Source organism: Stigmatopora argus, chromosome 24 (genome assembly GCF_051989625.1).
Source record: "Stigmatopora argus isolate UIUO_Sarg chromosome 24, RoL_Sarg_1.0, whole genome shotgun sequence".
NCBI lineage: Eukaryota > Metazoa > Chordata > Actinopteri > Syngnathiformes > Syngnathidae > Stigmatopora > Stigmatopora argus.
The window spans coordinates 3,685,052-3,706,781 of record NC_135410.1 but is presented as its reverse complement, the minus strand read 5'-3'; the positions used below and the strand labels follow the sequence as shown (position 1 = coordinate 3,706,781).

At 47.3% G+C, this 21,730-nt stretch overlaps 1 protein-coding gene across 23 annotated transcripts in view; it reads right to left on the bottom strand.

Annotated features, from left to right (window-relative positions):
• The window catches only part of nek1 (NIMA-related kinase 1), an 81,372-nt gene that overhangs the window by 35,551 nt on the left and 24,091 nt on the right, over positions 1-21,730 (bottom strand). For 11 of the 23 annotated variants that reach the window (XR_013298453.1, XM_077594675.1, XM_077594694.1 and 8 more), the window contains 10 exons: positions 21,623-21,646; positions 17,734-17,793; positions 17,613-17,651; positions 16,341-16,415; positions 7,711-7,886; positions 5,634-5,727; positions 4,164-4,253; positions 3,693-3,776; positions 3,548-3,625; positions 2,899-3,018 (listed from right to left, as the gene is read on the bottom strand). Coding sequence is in view for 22 of the 23 variants with exons in the window: in XM_077594675.1 (XP_077450801.1) it covers positions 2,899-3,018; positions 3,548-3,625; positions 3,693-3,776; positions 4,164-4,253; positions 5,634-5,727; positions 7,711-7,886; positions 16,341-16,415; positions 17,613-17,651; positions 17,734-17,793; positions 21,623-21,646 (840 nt within the window). In the remaining variant the exon portion in view is untranslated. The remainder of the gene's footprint in view (positions 1-2,898; positions 3,019-3,547; positions 3,626-3,692; positions 3,777-4,163; positions 4,254-5,633; positions 5,728-7,710; positions 7,887-16,340; positions 16,416-17,612; positions 17,652-17,733; positions 17,794-21,622; positions 21,647-21,730) is intronic. The other 12 variants (XM_077594674.1, XM_077594677.1, XM_077594691.1 and 9 more) reach the window with 9 other exon arrangements.

Here is a 21,730-nt window from a genome sequence, read left to right as displayed (position 1 = left end):
TGTTCCTGTCCCTCTCCTTGCTCCCGCATCCCCAACAGACCACTCCATAAAACACTGTAGATGCCACCACAGTGTCGTAAAAGGTCCTCAGCAGTGTCCTGCACACTCCAAAGGACCGTAGACTACTCAGTAGGTAGAGGCGGCTCTGGCCCCTTTTATACAGGGCATCTATGTTTGTGGACCAGTCTAGTTTGTTGTTGAGGTGAACACCCAGGTTCTTAAAATTCTCCATGATTTCAATGACTGTACCCTGGATGTTCACCTGAGTGGTCTGTTGAGGATTCCTCCGAAAATCGATGACCATTTCCTTTGGCTTACTGGTGTTGATGTAGAGGTGGTTTTGCCTACACCAGTCAACAAAGGCTGTGATGACTCCCCTGTACTCCAGGTCGTTCCCGTCCGTCACTCGTCCAACAATAGCGGTGTCGTCAGAGAACTTCTGGAGGTGGCAGGTGTCTGTATTATGTTTGAAGTCTGATGTGTAGAGGGAGAAGAGGAGTGGGGAGAGCACTGTGCCTTGTGGGGCCCCCGTGCTGCAAGCTACCACATCAGACATACAATCCTGGAGTCTCACATATTGTGGTCTGTCGGTGAGGAAGTTGATGATCCATGCGGCTAGGTGGTTTCTTACTCCAGCCTCTTCCAGTTTCCCTCTCAGTAGGACCAGCTGAATGGTGTTGAATGCACTGGCGAGGTCAAAAAACATCATTCTCAGCGTGCTTCCCGTGTTCTCCAGGTGTGAAAGAGACCTGTGCATCAGGTAGGTGGTAGCATCTTCCACACCAATGCCTGCAGAGGGTCCAGCTCTGCATTCATCAGGGGGGCTGAGGTGATTGAGGATGATTCTCTCCAATATCTTGATCAGGTGAGAGGTTAATGCTACCGGCCTGAAGTGGTTTGGCTCCCTAGGGTTCGCAGTCTTTGGAACTGGGACCACACAGGAAGTTTTCCACAAGGTGGGGACCTTCTGCAGACTGAGGCTGAGGTTGAAAATATGCAGAATCACTTTGCCAAGCTGATCCGCACACATTCTCAGTAGTCTGGAGCTGAGGCCGTCTGGACCGGTAGCCTTCCTTGCCTCGATCTTCTTTAGCTGTTTTATCACCTGATTGACAGTAATGCAGAGACCGGTGGAAGAGGGGGAGGAAGAGGAGGAGGAGAATGAAGGGGGAGAGTTGCTTCTGGTCTGTGGGGTCAGAGGAGTGGGGGCAGGACTGAATCTGTTAAAGAACTGATTCAGTTCATTGGCCCACTCCCTGTCTCCGGACTCCGGGTCTCTCTCACTGTTGCCTCCATGGCCCGAAATGGTCCTCAAGCTCGTCCAGACCTCTTTGGTGTTGCCTCTCTGGAGTTGGTGCTCTAGCTTCCTCCTCTAGATGGTCTTTCCCTTCCTGATCTCTCTCTTCAGCTCCTTCTGGACCATTTTCAGACTCTCTTTCTCCCCAGACCTAAAAGCCCTTTTCTTGTTGTTCAGGGGGGCCCTTAGATCCCTGGTGACCCACGGCTTATTGTTGGAGAAACAACGGACCTTCTTGGAGGGTACAATGTTCTCAACACAGAAGTTAATATAATCTGTGATGCAGTGGGTCAAGCTGTCAATGTCTTTCCCATGTGAATTGCACAGCGCCTCCCAGTAAGTGGTCTCAAAACAGTCCCTCAGTACCATGCTGGTCTCCTTGGTCCATCTCCTCGTGGTATGTTTTATTTTCCTCACCATAGGGATGTAGGTGGGGATCAGATGGACCAGGTTGTGGTCTGAACGGCCCAGTGGGGGCAGGGGGACTGAGCTGTATGCCTCCTTTGTGTTGGCATACAGCAGGTCCAGAGTTTTTTTGTTCCCTGGTGTGGTACTTCACATACTGAGTGAAGGTGGGGAGAGTAGAAGCCAAGGGAGCATGGTTAAAATCACCAGAGATAAGAAGGAGAGACTGGGGGTGTGACGTCTGCAGCCGGGACACAGTAGCGTGAAGCAGCTTGCGAGCGACTGCCGCATCAGCCGAAGAAGGTATATACGCAGTTATTAAGATAACATGCGAGAACTCCCTGGGGATGTGAAAACGGCCTGACACTAACAGCTACTAGCTCGATATCTCGAGTGCAAAGTTGCTCCTTCACAGTAATATGCCCGGGGCTGCACCATCTACTACAAATAAAAACAGCTAGTCCCCCACCTTTCTTCCTACCGCTCTCCTCAGCATCTCTGTCCGCCCTCACCAGCTGAAAGCCATCCAAGGAGACGAGAGTCTGGTGTTAGTTCATTCAGCCAGGTGCAGATTCTCCGATATTGTCGTTGTTGTCTGGTAAGCGCCGTTAGCTCTTCCATCTTATTGGGGAGAGATCTTACGTTCCCCATAATAATAGATGGAATGCTGGATGTCAAGCGTTGCTTTCTCTCCTGACATTTTCGTCCAGCTCTGCATCCTCTTCTCTTCATCTTTAACTCCGCGGGGAGGTCCAGGTCCAGGGGAATCTAGGTGTTGCGTGGCGCTTACAGCTGATCCTTTGTGTAAGACAGCTGAGGCATGGCTGAGTGGGTCAAAAATGTAATGTCCAGAATTTGCAGAGATAAACTAAACTAATAGATCTAAAGTTTTAAAACATTCAAGTATGGAATATAATATATAAAGTAAAGTAACAAGTAAAATCTTAAGAGACAATAAAACGTACAAATAAAGGATAAAAAGCTGTAAAAACACAATACGAGTGAGGGTTTAGGGAGCTACTGCAACAAGCAGCCGCTTTGAACAGCGCCTATGATGCCGCATTGTTTAATGATGAAATTCATTAATTCATTTCCCTACCTATCCCAGCAGACTACGAGCATCAGATGGGTGACACGCTAGATTCTTGACCAGTCAATCACAGGGTACAAGGAGATGGAGAACCATTGACACTCACACTCACACCCGTGACCGGACGTTTCGTCGAAAGACGTTTGGTCCCTGGACGTTTGGTCGACCGGACGTTTGGTAGAATGGACGGGCCGTCGACCGGACGTTTGGTCGCCGGGTTCACTCGCTGTCAAGTTATGAGAGAGAGAGAGAGAGAGAGACAGAGTTTACTGTTGAAAGCGAGCAACCAGGTAATCTCTTGCACTCAAAATTATAATCATGAGAGAGAGTCCGTTCTACCAAACGTCCGGTCGACCAAACGTCCGGTCGACCAAACGTCCAGGGACCAAACGTCTTTCGACGAAACGTCCGAGTGCCCTCACACCTAGGGGCAATTTAGACTGTTCAACCAGCCTACCCTGGATGTTTAGGGATGTGTGATGAAAACGGAAGACCCTGAGAAAACGAACACAGCCTGGGGAGAACAGGCAAGATCCACACAGGAAGGTCCAAACCTGGGATTGAACAATCTATCTCAGAACTGTGAGTCCAATGTGCTAACCACTCAATCCCCCGGGCCGCCTTAACCATCAAATGATAATTGATATTTGAAACAGCATTGACTGTAATTGCAGAAACCCAATCAATGTCTTGCCTTCATGTATGGTAAAAATGATTTCTGCAACAAAATTTTAATTTAGTTTTAAAGATCTCACTTTAAAAACTGCCATCTTCTTCCTCCTCAGTTCAGCTTCATCTGTTGATTCAAGACTCTCCGAACTGTCACTACCATACTGAAAAACATTAAAAGGGTAAAACGTTATTTACTCATTATACAAAAATGACATTTCTAAAACATACCATTTCTCCTCTAAGCCTTGCTTGAATTTGCTGGCGCTCATTGAAATTCTGCAAACGGATTTGCCTAAGTCTTGTTAAGTAGTCCTGACCAACAATAAAAAAAGAGTTAGGATACATAATGGCAATTAAAAGCCAATAAATTGTTTTTTATAATCAGCCATAAACACAATTATACAAGTAAAACTACTTATTATGTAAACTGCAAAGTATGATAGTCGGATTTTTCAACTGAGGAGAGAACATGAACATTCCACAAGGACAAACGTTGGCCAAAAAAAATGAACAAAACACAATTTAACATTCTTTTTATTTAAAATGAATTATGAAGCACACAAAAAGTAATGACTGGATTACTTGGATCAAATATTGATGAGTCACAGGAATAACTGTGGCCATGTATGATTAAAAACAAGCCATGCCAGATGCGCTGAATGATAAGTGGTCAGTGAGCATTTGGGCTTATGCTCCTACCTCTTCCTCTTTGTTGACCTTGATGGGCCTTGTAAACCGAGCTGAACCAACTTGGTCTCCATACATGGTTGCACCATTTTGCCGAGTACCCTGTTTACCATTTAATTCAATCAAATGAGGAATCACTTTAACCCTTAAACACTATTGTTGGGTAATTTTCACCCGGGCAAATTTATTTACTATGTTACGTTTGTCTGAGTAACATGATTTCCTGGGTAGCTTTGCCATTGGTCTTTGAAAGTGTGGTTGGTTCCCTACCGCAAAATGCACTTTTTCCTACAGCTATGCTTGTGGGTGATGTTCACCAGGCAATAGTGAAAGAGGGTAAAGTACATCTTGGGTTGATTTCACCTGTTGCTAGTGTTAGTGTATTAAATCAAGTTATCTTGCCATAAATGAAGCATAACAACATTCAATACTTTTGACCAGATGTGTGGGAAAAAAGGAAAATCAAAATGATGGCTGGCCCCAGTGCGTGTAGTAAGACATGATAAAGACTGGTGTTGTAATCTCGTGGATCATTAACAATAACATTTTAACAACTAGAGGTGACAACCAATTACAGAGGAGGCCGTATATGCTTTGGCACTGGCACTCATCAAACATTGGGCAGAGCAGAGGCTCGCCTCTTCAAATATGCCACGTCAACTGAGAGTCCTGATCTGAAGCATACTCAACATCTCTACACCTGGCACTTTTGGTGATAAGGGAAATGCAGTGGTAGCAGAAAGCAACAGTCCTGTAGTGAAGTGTGCTGACTATGCCGCATGCTTGGACAGAAAGACAGATGCTGTCTACCGTCAACTAGTGTGTCCACACCATTACTACCCTACAGACTGCATAAAATGAATGAAAGGAAGTGACATTCATTCTTCAAACAGTGGAATGGTGAAGGAAATAAATATCACAAAATTATGATTTCAAAGGAAATTCACATGGGTATTTAGCCAATTGGTCATTTTTACCCACTGAAAAAAATGTGATGTTTTTGTTCCTTTCTTCAGCGTCTATTCACATGACACGAACTGTTTCTTCACCAGGAAAGTCCCAAAGACCAAGTTTCCAGTATCATAATTTAATAATTCATAATTTAAGCATTTTCTTTCTGTAAATCCAAATATCTTAGAGCAATTTTTATGGTCCCAACATGGCCTTTAGTCTTCATTTTGTTTGACATTCCAGGGTTTAAAATAAAGGGAAACCACTCTAATTTGTCATGTGTGATAGCATTTTGATCATTTTTTACAACAGATACATTTTATTGTGGACATTATATCAGGTAAAAATCACTCCGAAATAGTGATTTATCCACCTATCTATCCAACTATCCACCTCTATCTATCCAACTATCCACCTCTATCTGTCCATCTATCCACCTACCTCCCAACCCAATGCATAGAATTAGAATAATGTTGATTTTTCATGCCATCTAATATATACAGAAAAGTTAGTAACTAATAAGTTACGTACCAGCTGTCCTTCGGCCCGTACTTTGTTGAGCATGGCTTCTTTTTTACGTTGTAAAAACTCCTCAACGTGGTATACATGCTCAGCAGATTTTTGCCTACATAGATGATATAGATAATACAAATGCAAGGTGAGGATTGATGCATTAGGCCAGGGGTAACCAAACTACGGCCCATTTGGACCGGCTCTCTGAACAATACCAGAGACGCTATGTTTTTTTTTTTTTTTTTTTTTTTGGGATGCAGCCCGCCGCCACATTTGGACCGGCCCTCTGAACAATACCAGAGACGCTATCGGATTTATTTTCCTATTTGGCCCTGAGCCCACAAATCATCCCAGTGAAGCGGGCCTTCGCATTGCTCCTTTGGTGACACGCGCGGGGAGAGTGTTTGCCTTTGATGCATGCGGGCATTCCACCGTTGCATGCGTGAGCAGTGTTAGCGAGACATCTGGACGATCGCAGGTGAGGGCGGAGCCCTGGTACCATCGCTATTGCGATGCTATTCAAGCATATAAAAACTGTGCAACCTGAAACTGTTTGAGAACGGAATAATGGCGAAAAGGTTAGTTAAGAGAAAAATTGATTCAGAATGCAGGGTATTTACCCTGCAGTGGACAAACGATTATTTTTTTGCTCAATGCAAAGAAAAGGCTGTTTGTCTCATCTGTCAAGAGACGGTGGCAGTATTCAAAGAATACAATCTTCGCCGGCACTACGAATCTCGTCACAAGGACAAGTACGATAGCGTGCAAGGCCAAATATGAGCAGACAAACTCTCAAAGCTAAAAGTTGGACTATTATCTCAGCAGACTACATTTCTACGCCAAGCTCAGCTGAACCAGGCATCCGTTCGGGCCAGCTTTCGGGTTGCTAAACTGATAGCAAGCAACGGTAAGCCTTTCACTGACGGAGAGTTTTTTAAGAAATGTATGGATGTTGTCGTGGAGGAAGTGTGTCCCGAGAAGAAAGATGCATTTAATGCCGTAAGTCTGTCGGCGAGTACAATCACCAGACGCGTTGAAGAAATCGGGAATAATGTCTATGCCCAGCTGCAGCAGAAGACGAAAGAATTTGACTTTTTTTCATTAGCACTGGATGAAAGCACGGACATGCAAGACACAGCGCAACTGCTCATTTTTATTCGTGGAGTTAGCGCAAACTTTGAGATATGCGAGGATCTGGCAGCCCTCCAAAGTCTCAAAGGGACCACAACGGGAGAGGATATTTTTGACAAAGTGTGCCAAACCATGGAGAAGTTGGACCTGGACTGGTCAAAGCTGGCTAGCATCACGACTGACGGGGCTCCTAGCATGGTGGGCGAAACTCGCGGTTTAATAGGACGCATGAACCGTGAGTTGGAAAAAAGGGGTCTCACCGCCCCGCTACGAGTCCACTGCCTAATTCACCAGCAAGCACTGTGCTGCAAAGTGTTGACGTGGGATTCTGTAATGAAGGTTGTGGTGTCGTGCATAAACTTCATCAGGGCAAAGGGAGAAGAGTGTGCATGGCACAACAGAAAGTTAATGTTCCATGGCTTTTTTTCTATGAAGAACCCAGAGAGAGTTATTTAGATATTATTTATTTCATAAATAGTGTTATTTATTTCCTGTTTTTTCTGTGAAGAACTCAGAGGGTTATTTAGTTATTATTTATTTTATTAATATTGTTATTATTTGTTTCCTGACTTTTTCTGTAAAGAACCTGGAAAGGGTTATTTGGTTATGTGTGGCTTTCTGGAAAACAATGCATTTTTTAAGCTCCCCTACGATCGTCACACTTTTTCTGTTACAAACTGACACCGGCCCCCCATCAGAGAAGGGAAAAGTTATGTGGCCCTCACAGGAAAAAGTTTGGGGACCCCTGCATTAGGCTGTCTCATCTACCTGCTCATACAAGTTTATTTAGAAATGTAAGGCCACCTCCATAGTTCTGTTGTGACAGTATCTGGGTTTATTATTGGGGCAGGACCATTAGGAATCACCGGGCCAACAGCTGCTGGCACAATTCTTGCAAACATATGCAACAACAACAGTCAATATGTATTAAACTTTGTGGGTGATAATACACAGCAGAATTTACCGTATGGGAGAGCCTGGCCCAGCTGATCCCTCCCCGCTGAGTCCCACCTCACTTGATTGTCTAGCAATTTGGTCGAGAGCAGCACCGTAGTTTCTGCTCAAAACAGAGGACGGACGAGAACGTGGGACAGGGCAACCGCTGACATCTGCAGCTCTTTTTCCACCACCTAAATGAAACTTTGTTTTGGTGACAAAATGCAAGGTTAATACAGATATCCATCAGGGGCTCTAAGTCAAAATTTTCAGAGGATCAGACCAAGGGTAAAAAAAACGTATTTTTAAATAAGTTATTTAAATCATGTACCTTGTGATACGACCGCTCGTCATACAACATGCTCGTCTTACGACGGAAATTTCGATCGAATAATTCGCCCGAGATACGATCAAAATTCCGTGATGCGACCAAGCCAGGTGGCCATGGCACTGTCTTTTTTGCATCTCTTTCGTGTATAAAATATATCTACGAGCACTGGGCGGACTTTGCATTTCCACACCCGTTTTTCCCCCCACGTTGGTCTACATTTACATACCAGGTAAACAATATTACTATGGATCGGAAGAGTTTTGCAAAGAAAAGGCGACCGTTGACAATGGACATGAAACGCGAAATAATTGAAAAATATGAGAGTGGGGTACGTGTTACCGAGCTCGCGCGGCAATACGACAGGAATACGTCAACCATATCCACCATCCTTAAGCAGAAGGACACAATTAAGGAGAAGAGGCCTTCCAAAGGACTAACTATCATTTCCCACCTGCGCAGTGACATTCATGACGAGATGGAGAGCCTTCTTTTATTGTGGATAAAAGAAAAACAATTACCAGGAGATAGCGTGGCCGGGTCAACCATTTGTGAAAAAGCGAGCGGAATTTATAACATGATTTGATAACATGAAAGGAGAGCCTTCAACAACTTCACAACCCTTTAAAGCAGGGGTCTCAAACTCGCGGCCCGCGGGCCAACTCCGGCCCTCGGGACGATAATTTGCGGCCCCCGTCTTAATATGAAAGATTAATGTTCGTGCGGCCCGTAAGATTGATATGAATGACACTTGTTGTGTTCGGAGCTGAATGAACCAATCACGGTGAGGTATACGGCTCTGGAGGGCGGGACATCGGCCGGGCTGTCCAGTGCCTCGCTCACTCACTCATTCATTCCTCCAATCAGCTGGGCGGAGAAGCCGTGAAGCCGATCACTCCGCTCGGCGCGCACACTCCTCCGCTGCTCTCAGCATACAACTGAATGAGGCGCTATGATCCGTGATCCAGCCTGTGTCAGTGTAGCCATCTTCGCGAGCGAAACGGAGAAACGAAGAGCGAAAGTGCGCATGCTCCACAAACCCGCGCGACTGAACGTGAAAGATCAACCCGAGACTCATTCCAAGTGGAAAAACATATTACAGAGCCCCAGAGATGTCTTTTTCAAAGCCTGGCGTGAAGAGAAAGGTCGTTGATGAGCACAGACAGTTTCAAGAAAAGTGGGGAGTGCAATATTTCTTTGTTGAACACAGGGGCAGCCCGACGTGTCTCATTTGCACTGAAAAAGTTGCGGTGCACAAGGAATACAATTTGAAACGTCATTATACTACGAGACATGCTGAGGAGTACGAAAAATACCAGGGAGATGAGAGAGCCAACCAGGTTGCCAGTCTTAAAACATGTCTTCTGAGGCAACAGGATTTCTTCAAGAAGGCTACCAAAGACAGTAATGCAGCAGTCGAAGCTAGCTACGCCGTTTGTGAGTTGATTGCTAAAGCAGGAAAGCCATTCACAGAAGGTGAATTTATCAAAAAGTGCATATTACAGGCTGCACATATTGTCTGTCCAGAAAAGAAAAGTCTGTTCAACCACATCAGCCTTTCTGCCAACACCGTGGCAGAGCGCATTTCTCACCTGTCAAGTGACATTTATGATCAACTGTGTGAGAAAGCACAATGTTTCAGTGTATATTCAGTGGCTCTTGATGAGACCACAGACATCACAGACACTGCCCAGCTCGCAATATATGTCCGTGGTGTTGATGACAATTTTAAAGTAATGGAGGAGTTGCTCACAGTAATTCCAATGCATGGCCAGACCACCGCGAAGGAAATATTTCACCAGCTGTGTGATCCCATTAAGAATGCCGGTTTGCCATGGAAGAGCTTTGTTGGAATAACAACCGATGGAGCCCCATCAATGACAGGGAGGAAGAATGGACTGGTAGCACTTGTTAAAAAAAACTGGAAGAGGAGGGTGTGGAGGAGGCCATACCTCTGCACTGCATTATACATCAGCAGGCCCTTTGCAGCAGATGCCTGAAGTTTGACAATGTGATGTCTGTCGTTGTGAAATGCGTCAACCAAATCAGATCCAGGGGCTTAAAGCACAGAAGGTTCCGTGCTTTTTTAGAGGAAATGGAGTCAGAATATGGGGATGTGCTCTACTTCACTGAGGTACGTTGGCTCAGCAGGGGAAACGTGTTGAAGAGATTTTTTGAGTTGAGAGCATAAGTAAAATACTTCATGGAGATAGACGGGGTTGCTGTTCCTGTGCTAAGTGATCCCAAATGGCTCGTGGACTTGGCCTTTCTTGTTGATATCACACATGAGCTTAATGTACTGAACAAGAAGCTACAAGGCCAGGGGCAACTTGTCAGTGCTGCCTATGACAACGTGAGAGCATTCTGCACTAAACTTGTGTTATGGAAAGCCCAGCTCTCTCAGACAAACCTTTGCCATTTCCCAGCATGCAAGGCTCTGGTGGATTCAGGCACACCATTCAGTGGTGAGAAATATGTTGAGGCCATTTCGAAGCTACAGGAGGAATTTGATCACAGATTTGCAGACTTCAAGACACACAAAGCCACATTTCAAATTTTTGCGGACCCCTTCTCCTTTGATGTGCAAGATGCCCCTCCTGAGCTTCAAATGGAGCTCATTGACCTGCAGTGCAACTCTGCACTCAAAGCCAAGTTCAGGGAGGTGAGTGGAGAAGCAGACAAGCTTGGGCAATTTTTGAGAGTTGACCCCCAGCTTCCCTGAACTTTCCCGAATGTTCAAGCGGACCATGTGCCTTTTTGGGAGCACATACTTGTGTGAGAAGCTCTTCTCCACCTTGAACTTCAATAAGTCCAAGTACAGGTCCAGACTTACTGATGAGCATCTTCAAGCTCTACTGAGGGTCTCCACTGCTTCCTCCCTCAAGCCAAATGTGACCCAGCTATGTGAGAAGAAGCGCTGCCAGGTTACTAGCAGCAAGGAGTAGGCAAGAGAAGCCGTGTTCAGAATATTTCATATTCAATGTTCCATTCAAGTTCAGAAAGTTAAAGGTTTAAGAGCTGTTAATACAGACATTTGAAACGGAATAAAAATAATTCATTTTCTCTACTTAGGCAGCCAGTGTATATCTCTCATTATTATTATTTTATTTTTGTATTACTGATTGATTGATTTTTTATTCATCTTTAAGTTAATTTATCTAATTCATTATTTTTTGTAAAAAAATTAAGATATTTGATAACGTTGGAATGTTTTATCAGCGCTTTTCTTGTGGAAATCCTGATGCGGCCCAGTCTCACCCAGACTTGGCCTCTAGCGGCCCCCAGGTAAATTGAGTTTGAGACCCCTGCTTTAAAGCGAGTCATGGCTGGTTAAAAACATTTAAAAAACGATCTGGAATACACTCAGTAATCCGACACAGGGAAGCGACGAGTTCCAATTCGAAAGCCGCGGTGGAATTTATCAAGACATTTGCCTTGATTATCACCCAGGAAAGTTACATCCCCCAGCAAGTTTTCAACTGCGATGAAACTGCTCTTTTTTGGAAAAAGATGCCCAGGCGGACATTCATCGTGGCAGAGGAGAATGCATTACCTGGACACAAACCTATGAAGGACCGCTTAACGCTAGCGCTAACGGGAGCTAACAGGCTATGGGGGGGAAAAACACTGAAAAAATGCAACGCTCCGCTCAGTGCTCGCAGAGACGTTACAAAGAGGAAGTTGTGACCAGAGATATTACACGAGGAGTTGCGGGGAAGAGAGCCAGTGCCCCTGATGTTCTTTTGAGCAGCCAACGAGAAGTAATATACTATACAGCTCGTATGAGCGATTGCTCCGGGATTCGCGCTGTGACGGAAAAAAACACTGAAAAAAATGCAACGCTCCGCCTAGTGCTTGTAGATATCTGTGATAGATGAAAGAGATGGGGCAAAAATGACAAAAAGTGCGCTACAATGATAAACAGCCTCTCATGTCTTGGCCACCTGGCTTCCTCGCATCTCGAATTTTTTCTCTTATCTCGAGATAATTATTTGCTCGAAATTTTACTCGTATCTCGAAATGCTCGTATGCCGGGGTACTCGTATGTAGAGGTACCACTGTATGTACTTCTCAAAAAGAGCAACAAATAACAGTGACTTAACAGGTTTGTCCAAGGAAAAACAATCAATGTAGTTCAATAATTTAAAAATCTAGGAATCAATCTTGACTCTCAACTAGCCTTCAAACGACAGATAAAAAAACACGCTAAATAAAATTAAATTAAATTTGTTCAATTTTAGGTTCATTGGAAACAATCTAACACCGAGGTCAGCACAATTAAATTTTGACACGATGATCATCAGACATGACTTACTGCCTAACATGTTGGTCATTAACCTGCAAAACAACACTAAAACCAATTGAAACCATTTATAAGCAGGCTTTGAAAGTATTGGACTGAAAGCCAAAAACACACCACCACTGTCAGATATTAAAGAAACACGATCGCCTGAACTGGAACAATACTGTTAAATATGCAGATGCCAACTTAGTCTACAAAATCTTCCAATAGAAAGCCCTCCCTCCACTGCAAGATTTTGTACAAAAATATTCCAACGCATCAACAAGGGCTGGCTCTAGAGGTGACTGTGTAGTTCCCTTCAAAGTGCTTTTAGCCAAGGCACCTTCTATGTCCGCGCCGCACATACCTGGAACTCAATACCAATTAACATACGTGAAAACCCGTCTCTGAACCTCTTCACCAATCATCTTAAAGCCTGGCTGTTAAACGACCAAAATTACGATCACGACGCTGTCTGAAATTGTGATACGTGCGTGTGTGTGTATGTGTATGTGGCTGTTAAACGACCAAAATTGCAATCACGACGCTGTCTGAAATTGTGCTACGTGCGTGTGTGTGTATGTGTATGTCTAGTGTGTTATTTTTTATCTTGTACCTACACAAGGGACTAAAGTTGGAAATTAGCCAGCGGTTACAATCTTACATATTTACATATTTATGTTCATTAACATGAATATAAATATGTTCATTAATATGTGCTGTCTCTTATCAAATAAATCAATCAATCAAACAATCAACTGAGAGACTATTTTTTTTCCAATGGTCTTCTCTCTAGTTGCTCGACTGTTCAGAAGGAGACACATCTGGGTGATGCCGGTGCTCATGTTTCCATTGAGATTCATTCATTAATCTTCCGTACCGTGCATCCTCGTCAGGTCTGCTGGAGCCTGTCTCAGCTGACTTCGGGCGAAAGACAGACTAGGACTACAGACTGGTCGCCAGGCGTAGGGCACACAGACAGACAGACGACCATTCCCACTCAGAATCATCTCGCCACCAATACAAATCGTGTCTGGACCTGCGGCGTCCCATTAACATGTTGGACATAGAGTAAAATCTCATTCCGATGCCACCCGTCGGGACCGAGCAAAAGTGGCATAGTAGCGAGAGTGGCATAGTAACAAGGGTTTTTAAAAACGGTTTTATTGTAACAAAAAAAAATATTTTCTCATATTATCCATCAGCTCAGTCCAAAGCTCTCAAAAATCGTCAGCTGGTGCATCTTCTTTCGGCGGATCTTGAGCATCTCATTGTCTAACTTAAGTCCGGGATGTGCATCAGCTCGGCCAGTTTCATCGCCTTCAACATGATGAAAGCGCATCTGACAGGCAGATTCTGTCCTCTAGCTTGCTTCAGCTAGCTTGCTTTCAGACAAAAAAGTCATGCAGAAAGTGATTAACACTGCCCAGAGGATTGTCGGATGCTCTCTGCCCTCACTGGAAGACATTGCCAGCCCTCGTTACCTCAGCAGAGCCAGGAACATCATAGGGGACCCTTACCACCCTGGTCACAATCTGTTCCAGCTGCTGCCCTCTGGCAGACACTATAGGTCCCACAAAGCACGGACAAATAGGCTTAAGGACAGTTTTTCCCCCACATCCATCAGAACTCTAAATTTGCGGTAACATAACACACATTCCCTACTGCGGTAATATGAAAAGATGTTTGGGTGGTGATCTGCCTCCTACTAGCTGACTGAAGGTAAGTGAAAGACAGTGAGAGGTAAGCGACCTGTATCCATAACAGCAGAATGCCAAATTACAAGATTCCGTAACTATCACTTATTTAGGTCTTTTGCCGAGTAAACGCAGCTTATGGAGAAGCACCACCAATTTCGTCACACGCAGTTTCTGGGTGTAATGACAAGTAGGCTTTTTTGTTGTTGATAATGACGACAGGGCCTATGTCCGATTATTATTATTATTATTCAGCCACATGAGCATCCCCTCATTGAGCTTCGGGTCTCGAGCTTGCGTCAGCTTCATGTGCTTTGATGGAACTCCAGCTTTGATTGATTTGATTGGTTCTCTTAACTTCGACACACCATTTCTTGCTTATCTCCCTGGCTAGCTTGGACTGATTCGACTCCTTCGCAGCATCGATTATCTCCTTCTTCTCCTGCAGCATAATGTCGGTTCTCTAGCCTTTCTGAGCTGACATTGTGGGCTAAATTTTAAAAATAAATTAATTCGAAAATACAACACACAATAGTGACGTACAGTGGTACCTCGACATATCAGCACCCCTACATACGAGCATTTCTAGATACGAGTAAAATTTCGAGCAAATAATTATCTCTAGATACGAGAAAAATTTCGAGATGCGAGAAAGCCAGGTGGCCAAGACATGAGAGGCTGTTTATCATTGTAGCGCATTTTTTTTGCCGCATCTCTTTCATGTACAACAGATATCTACGAGCACTGGGCGGAGCGTTGCATTTTCCCGTGTTTGTTTTCCGCGTTAGACAATGCATAATACAAAGTGAACAACAATGGATCCAAAACAAACAGGTGGAATGAAGAGTTGTGCAAAGAAAAGGTGAACATTGATAATCAATATTAAGCACAAAATAACTGAAAAATATGAGAGTGGGGTACGTGTCACAGAGCTTGCTTGTTGTCATGGATGATATCGTGTCACTTGGAAATTCCTTGGGGTCGGGGGTTAACGAGGCAGATGTGATTGACCTAATCGCCGAGCACCACGAAGAATTGATGACACAGGATTTAATCGAGCTCCAGGAGAGTGAGCATTTGGAGGTTTTGCGGGAACTCAGTAGCGAGGAGGAGGCGGAAGAAGGGGACCGCCTGGCTACAAAGGATATCAAAGACATGCTAGCGAAGTGGCAAGAGTTTTCTGATTTTGTAGAAAAGAGGCACCCTGACAAGCTGGCAAGTGGTCGTGCGTTATTGTATTGTGAGGACATTTGTGCGCGTCATTTTCGAAATATTTTGAAGGGAAGGCAAAAACAAACAACCCTTGAGGAGTTCCTTTTAAAAACTCCCGCTGAAAGTCCGGGTGGAGTCAAACCGGAGAACAAAGGTAAAACTAATTAAAACAAAATTAGAATTCAGTTTTGTGTGAAGTTACATTAAACGTACATTTGAGTGTCTGTATATATTAATCAAAGAGGTTAGATTAAACTTACTTTTGAGTGTGTCTGCATCGCAATCCAAGTTCATTTAAATTTGTTTATGTTATATTACGATTCACCGGTGCAAAAAGTCTACCCCAGAGACCCCCGCCCCCCCGCGCCTCCCTCTATGTGCCTCTCTACCCTCCGCGAAATCCGTCTAATTTTAGTTCTATTAAACACATTTTATTACTATTAAACCACTAGTTATGTGTTACTTTGTTAATAGATGGCGAATTAGAAGAAATAAAACATTTCTTTCCAATCCAATATCCGGTTTTCTGTGTTTTTTCAGAGGGTTGGAACGAATTAATTTGTTTTTAGTTAATTTCAATGGGAATCGTTGTCTCTCTCCCTCTCTCTCCCGCTCTCTCTCTCCCTCCTTCCCTTTCCCTCTCTCTCTCTCCCTCTACCTCCCTCCCTCTCCCCCCCTCTCCCTCCCTCTCCCTCCCTCTCCCTCCCTCTTCCTGCCTCTCCCTCCCTCTCCCTCCCTCTCCCTCCCTCTCCCTCCCTCTCCCTAACTTATGATATTGACCCTAATAATATGCTTTTGATTCGTACAATATCTCAGAAATACCACTTGTGATGATTTTTCTTAAGATTTTCCCTTCAAAGTAATACATTTGTACTCCATATTAAAACCATGAATATGGAGGTGAAAATTGGGAATCGGGGCGGCTTATACGCGATAAATTGTAAAATTCAACAATTTTAAGGCAATTTAGAGGGTGCGGCTTATACGTGCGGGCGGCTTATATGCGAGTAAATACGGTACATATAAAATACTGCTCTATTTAAGACAAATCCAACTCACGAAACAGGTTCCGCAATCAATATCATTTGTAAGTAGAGTTACCACTATACATGACTATACATTATATGTTAGTAGGGTACCTTTCTCTCTGGGCTTCCAGTGCTTGATAAGACATCATTCCAGCCTTCCTCCCTGGCACGGTTAATACGACTATTCTGAAAAAGATTGCAAATCATGTGCAAATTGGTAAGAAAATTAGTATACAGTGGTACCTCGACGTACGAGCACCCCTACATACGAGCATTTCGAGACACGAGTAAAATTTCGAGCAAATAATTATCTCAAGCTACGAGAAACATTTTGAGATGCGAGAAAGCCAGGTGGCCAAGAGATGAGAGGATGTTTATCATTGCAGCGCAGTGCCTTTTTTGCCGCATCTCTTTCGTTTATAACAGATATCTACGAGCACTGGGCGGAGCATTGCATTTTTTTCAGTGTTTTTTTCCGTCACTCAGCGCGAATGCCGGAGCGATCGCTAATACGAGGTATATATTACTTCTCCTTGGCTGCTCATAAAAACATCAGGGGCACTGGCTCCGCAACTCCCCGTGTAATATTTCTGGTCGCAACTCCCTCTTTGTAATGTCTCTGCGAGCACTGGGCGGAGCGTTGCATTTTTTTCCAGTGTTTCCCTCCCCCCACCCCTTAGTCTGTAGGCTCCTGTTGGCGGAGCGATCGCTAATTCAAGACTACTTCTCGTTGGCAAGTGGTCATGCGTTATCCTATTGTGAGGACATGTGTGCATCATTTTCGGAATATTTTGAAGGGAATACAACAGCAAACATCCCATCGATACTAAAAGACAGGTTGGAGGCGGGGCAAACAGCCAACCCGGCCGCAAGAATGGTATAAAAATGTAAAAAAAAAATAGAATTAAGTTTAGTGTAAGGTTAGATTAAACTTACTTTTGAGTGTGTCTGCATCGCAATCCAAGTTCATTTAAATTTGTTTATGTTATATTACGATTCACCGGTGCAAAAAGTCTACCCCAGAGACCCCCGCCCCCCGCGCCTCCCTCTATGTGCCTCTCTACCCTCCGCGAAATCCGTCTAATTTTAGTTCTATTAAACACATTTTATTACTATTAAACCACTAGTTATGTGTTACTTTGTTAATAGATGGCGAATTAGAAGAAATAAAACATTTTTTTCCAATCCAATATCCTAATATCCTGTTTTTGGTGTTTTTTTCAGAGGGTTGGAACGAATTAATTTGTTTTTAGTTCATTTCAATGGGAAACGTTTGTTCGAGTTACGAGAATATCGACATGCGAGCTCAGTCCTGTAACGAATTAAGCTCGTATCTCGAGGTACCACTGTACACTACATTTCAAACTTTTGTTCTTCACACACCTTTTCCTTATTGTGCCACTTTATTTGATCTGCTTTCATCTTCGACACAAACAGATGTGAATTTTACATTTTGCTGACAGTACAGCGCAGTGCTGCAATATTTATTTGTTCATGAGCTCACCTGGTCTCGCAGTTTCTTTTCTTTATCTAGCAGGTCCATCTTTCTTTTTTTTATAACCTCCTGTCACACAGTATGAGGAAATAAGGCAAAAAGAACTCAAAAATGAAAGATTACATTATTTTTCTAAATATAAGCTTTGATGTCATTTTAGCTGGGTTGAGAGATAATATACATTTAATTTATTCATTATAGATTGCTTTTACATAGAACCAAATTCTTATTATTTTGTGGGAATCATTATTTTGCAGGATCAATTTTAATATTTATTCAACTTAAACTTTAAACCATAACAAATAGCATATTGCTTGCTCTCGCTCGCTCTCGCTCTCTCTCTCTCTTGCTCTCTCTCTCTCTTGCTCTCTGTCTCGCTCTCTCTCTCTCTCTCTCTCTCTCTCTCGCTCTTTCTCTCTCGCTATCTTTCTCGCTCTCTTTCTCGCTCTCTTTCGCTCTCTTTCGCTCTCTCTCGCTCTCTCTCACTCTCTCTCGCTCTCTCTCGCTCTCTCTCTCGCTTTCTCTCTCTCGCTCTCTCTCTCGCTTTCTCTCTCTCGCTCTCTCTCGCTTCAATCTTTTCGGTTTCCGTGCGAATGTGTTCCCGCTCCTTCAATCGTTTTCGTGTTCGGCGTTCGACGCTCTTCGGCCGGGCTCAGTTAGCCATGCTCTCGCCCAGCTCTCGCCCAGCTCTTGCCCGCTCTCTCGCCCAGCTCTCGCCCGCTCTCTCGCCCCAGCTCTCGCTCGCTCTCTCGCCCAGCTCTCGCTCGCTCTCGCCCAGCTCTCGCTCTCTCCGCTCTCGCCCAGCTCTCGCTCGCGTCTCCTCGCTCTCTCTCTCTCGCTCTCTCTCTCGCTCTCTCTCTCTCGCTCTCTCTCTCGCTCTCTGTCTCGCTCTCTCTCTCTTGTTCTCTCGCTCTTTCTCTCTCTCTCTCTCCGCTCCCTTTCTCGCTCTCTTTCTCTCTTTCGCTCTCTCTCGCTATCTCTCTCTCGCTTTCTCTCTCTCGCCCTCTCTCTCGCTCTCTCTCTCTCTCGCTCTCTCTCGCTCTCTCTCTCTTTCTCTCGCTTTCTCTCTCTCTCTTTCTCTCTATCTCGCGCTCTCTCTCTCTCTCTCTCTCGCTCTCTCTCTCTCGCTCTCTCTCTCTCGCTCTCTCTCTCGCTCTCTCACGCTCTCTCTCAGCTCTCTTTCTCGCTCTCTCTCGCGCTCTCTCTCGCACTCTCTTGCTCTCTCTCGCACTCTCTCTCTCTCTCTCTCGCTTTCTCTCGTTCGCTCTCTCTCTCGCTTCTCTCTCGCTTCAATCTTCTCGGTTTCCATGCGAATCGCAATGTATCCTCCCGCTCCTTCAATAGTTTTCGGGTTCGGCGTTCGACGCTCTTCGGCCGGGCTCAGTTAGCCATGCTCTCGCCCAGCTCTCGCCCAGCTCTCGCCCAGCTCTCGCCCGCTCTCTCGCCCAGCTCTCGCCCGCTCTCTCGCCCAGCTCTCGCCCCGCTCTCTCGCCCAGCTCTCGCCCGCTCTCCTCGCCCAGCTCTCGCCCAGCTCTCTCTCGCTCTCTCTCGCTCGCTCTCTCTCTCGCTCTCTCTCTCTCTCGCTCTCTCTCTCTCTCTCTCGACTCTCTCTCTCTCGCTCGACTCTCTCGCGCTCTCTCGACTCTCTCGCGCTCTCTCGACTCTCTCTCTCTCGCTCGACTCTCTCGCGCTCTCTCGACTCTCTCTCTCTCGCTCGACTCTCTCGCACTCTCTCTCGCGCTCTCTCTCGCACTCTCTCTCGCGCTCGCTCTCGCGCTCTCTCTCGCGCTCGCTCTCGTTCGCTCTGCGAGCGCTCTCTCTTCTCGCGCGCGCGCGCTCTCTCTCTCTCGCCGGCCGCGCTGCGCTCTCTCTCTCTCGCGCCTGCGCGCGCTCTCTCTCTCTCGCGCGCACGCGCGCTCTCTCTCTCTCGCGCGCGCGCGCTCTCTCTCTCTCGCGCGCGCGCGTCTCTCTCTCCTCTCAGCGCGCTCGCGCGCTCTCTCTCTCTCGCGCGCGCGGCGCTCTCTCTCTCTCTCGCGCGCGCGCTCTCTCTCTCTCTCGCGCCCTGCGCTCTCTCTCTCTCCGCGCGCGCGCTGCTCTCTCTCTCTCTCGCGCGCGCTCTCTCTCTCTCTCGCGCGCGCGCTCTCTCTCTCTCTCGCGCGCGCTGCGCGCTCTCTCTCTCTCGCGCCGGCGCGCTCTCTCTCTCTCGCGGCGCGCTCTCTCTCTCTCGCGCGCGCGCGCTCTCTCTCTCTCTCGCGCGCGCGCTCTCTCTCTCTCTCGCGCGCGCGCTCTCTCTCTCTCTCTCGCGCGGCGCACTCTCTCTCTCGCGCCGCGCGCGCGCTCTCTCTCTCGCGCGCGCGCTCTCTCTCTCGCGCGCGCGCGCTCTCTCTCTCGCGCGCGCGCTCTCTCTCTCAGCGCGCGCGTCTCTCTCGCGCGCCTGCGCTCTCTCTCTCGCGCGCGCGCTCTCTCTCTCGCGCGCGCGCTCTCTCTCTCGCGCCGCCGCGCTCTCTCTCTCTCGCGCGCTGCGGCTCTCTCTCTCTCGCGCGCGGCGCTCTCTCTCTCTCTCGCGCCGCGGCGCTCTCTCTCTCTCTCGTCCGGCGGCGGCGCTCTCTCTCTCTCTCGCGCGGCGCTCTCTCTCTCTCTCGCGCCGGCGCGTCTCTCTCTCTCTCGCGCGCGCGCTCTCTCTCTCTCTCGCGGCGCGCGCTCTCTCTCTCTCTCGCGCGCGCGCGCTCTCTCTCTCTCTCGCGCGCGCGCTCTCTCTCTCTCTCGCGTCGCGGCGCTCTCTCTCTCTCTCGCTGCGCGCGCGCTCTCTTCTCTCTCTCGCGGCGCGCAGAGGCTCTCTCTCCTCTCTCTCGCGCGCGCTCTCTCTCTCTCTCTCGCTGCGCGCGCGCTCTCTCTCTCTCTCTCGCGGCGCGCTCTCTCTCTCTCCGCGCGCGCTGCGGCGTCTCCTCTCTCTCTCGCGCGCGCTCCCTCTCTCTCTCGCGCGCTAGGCTCCCTCTCTCTCCGCGCGCGCGCTCCCTCTCTCTCGCGCGCCGCGCTCCTCTCTCTCGCGCGCGGCGCTCTCTCTCGCGCGCGCGCTCTCTCTCGCCGCCCGCGCTCTCTCTCGCGCGCGCTCCACGCCGCGCCGCGCGCTCTTCTCTCTCTCTCTCTCTCGCGCGCGCTCTCTCTCTCTCTCGCGCGCGCTCTCTCTCTCTCTCTCTCTCTCTCTCTCTCTCGCGCGCGCGCTCTCTCTCTCTCTCGCGCGCGCGCGCTCTCTCTCTCCTCTCGCCGCCGCGCGCTCTCTCTCCTCTCTCGCGCGCCTGCGCTCTCTCTCGCTCTCCTCGCCGCAGCGCGCTCTCTCTCTCTCTCGCCGCCCGCGCGCTCTCTCTCTCTCTCTCGCGCGGCGCGCTCTCTCTCTCTCGCGCTCGGCGCATCTCCTCTCTCTCTCTCTCGCGCTCTCTCTCTCTCGCGAGCCGCGGCGCTCCTCTCTCTCTCTCGCGCGCGCGGCTCCTCTCTCTCTCGCGCGCGGCTCCCTCTCTCTCTCGCGCGCGCGCTCCCTCTCTCTCGCAGCGCCCTCGCGCTCTCTCTCTCTCTCTCTCGCGCGCGCGCGCTCTCTCTCTCTCTCTCTCGCGCGCGCGCTCTCTCTCTCTCTCTCTCTCGCGCGCGCTCCTCTCTCTCTCTCGCGCGCAGCGCGCTCTCTCTCTCTCTCTCTCTCTCTCGCGCGCGCGGCGCGCTCCTCTCTCTCTCTCTCTCTCTCTCTCTCTCTCGCGCGCGCGCGCTCTCTCTCTCTCTCTCTCGCGCGCGTGCGCTCTCTCTCTCTCTCTCTCGCGGCGCGCGCTCTCTCTCTCGCTCTCGCTCTCTCTCAACCCTCAGTTTCAGTTTCACCATCTGTTTTCGCCTCTCTTCATCTCCATCGACTTACACTTCTGTAGATGGATCCAGGGGCCTGAACATATAACAAAGGCTTTCAGAAAATTCTGGGTATATTAAAGACAGTTGAAAGTAATCCTTAAATGAGTATTTCACGCCT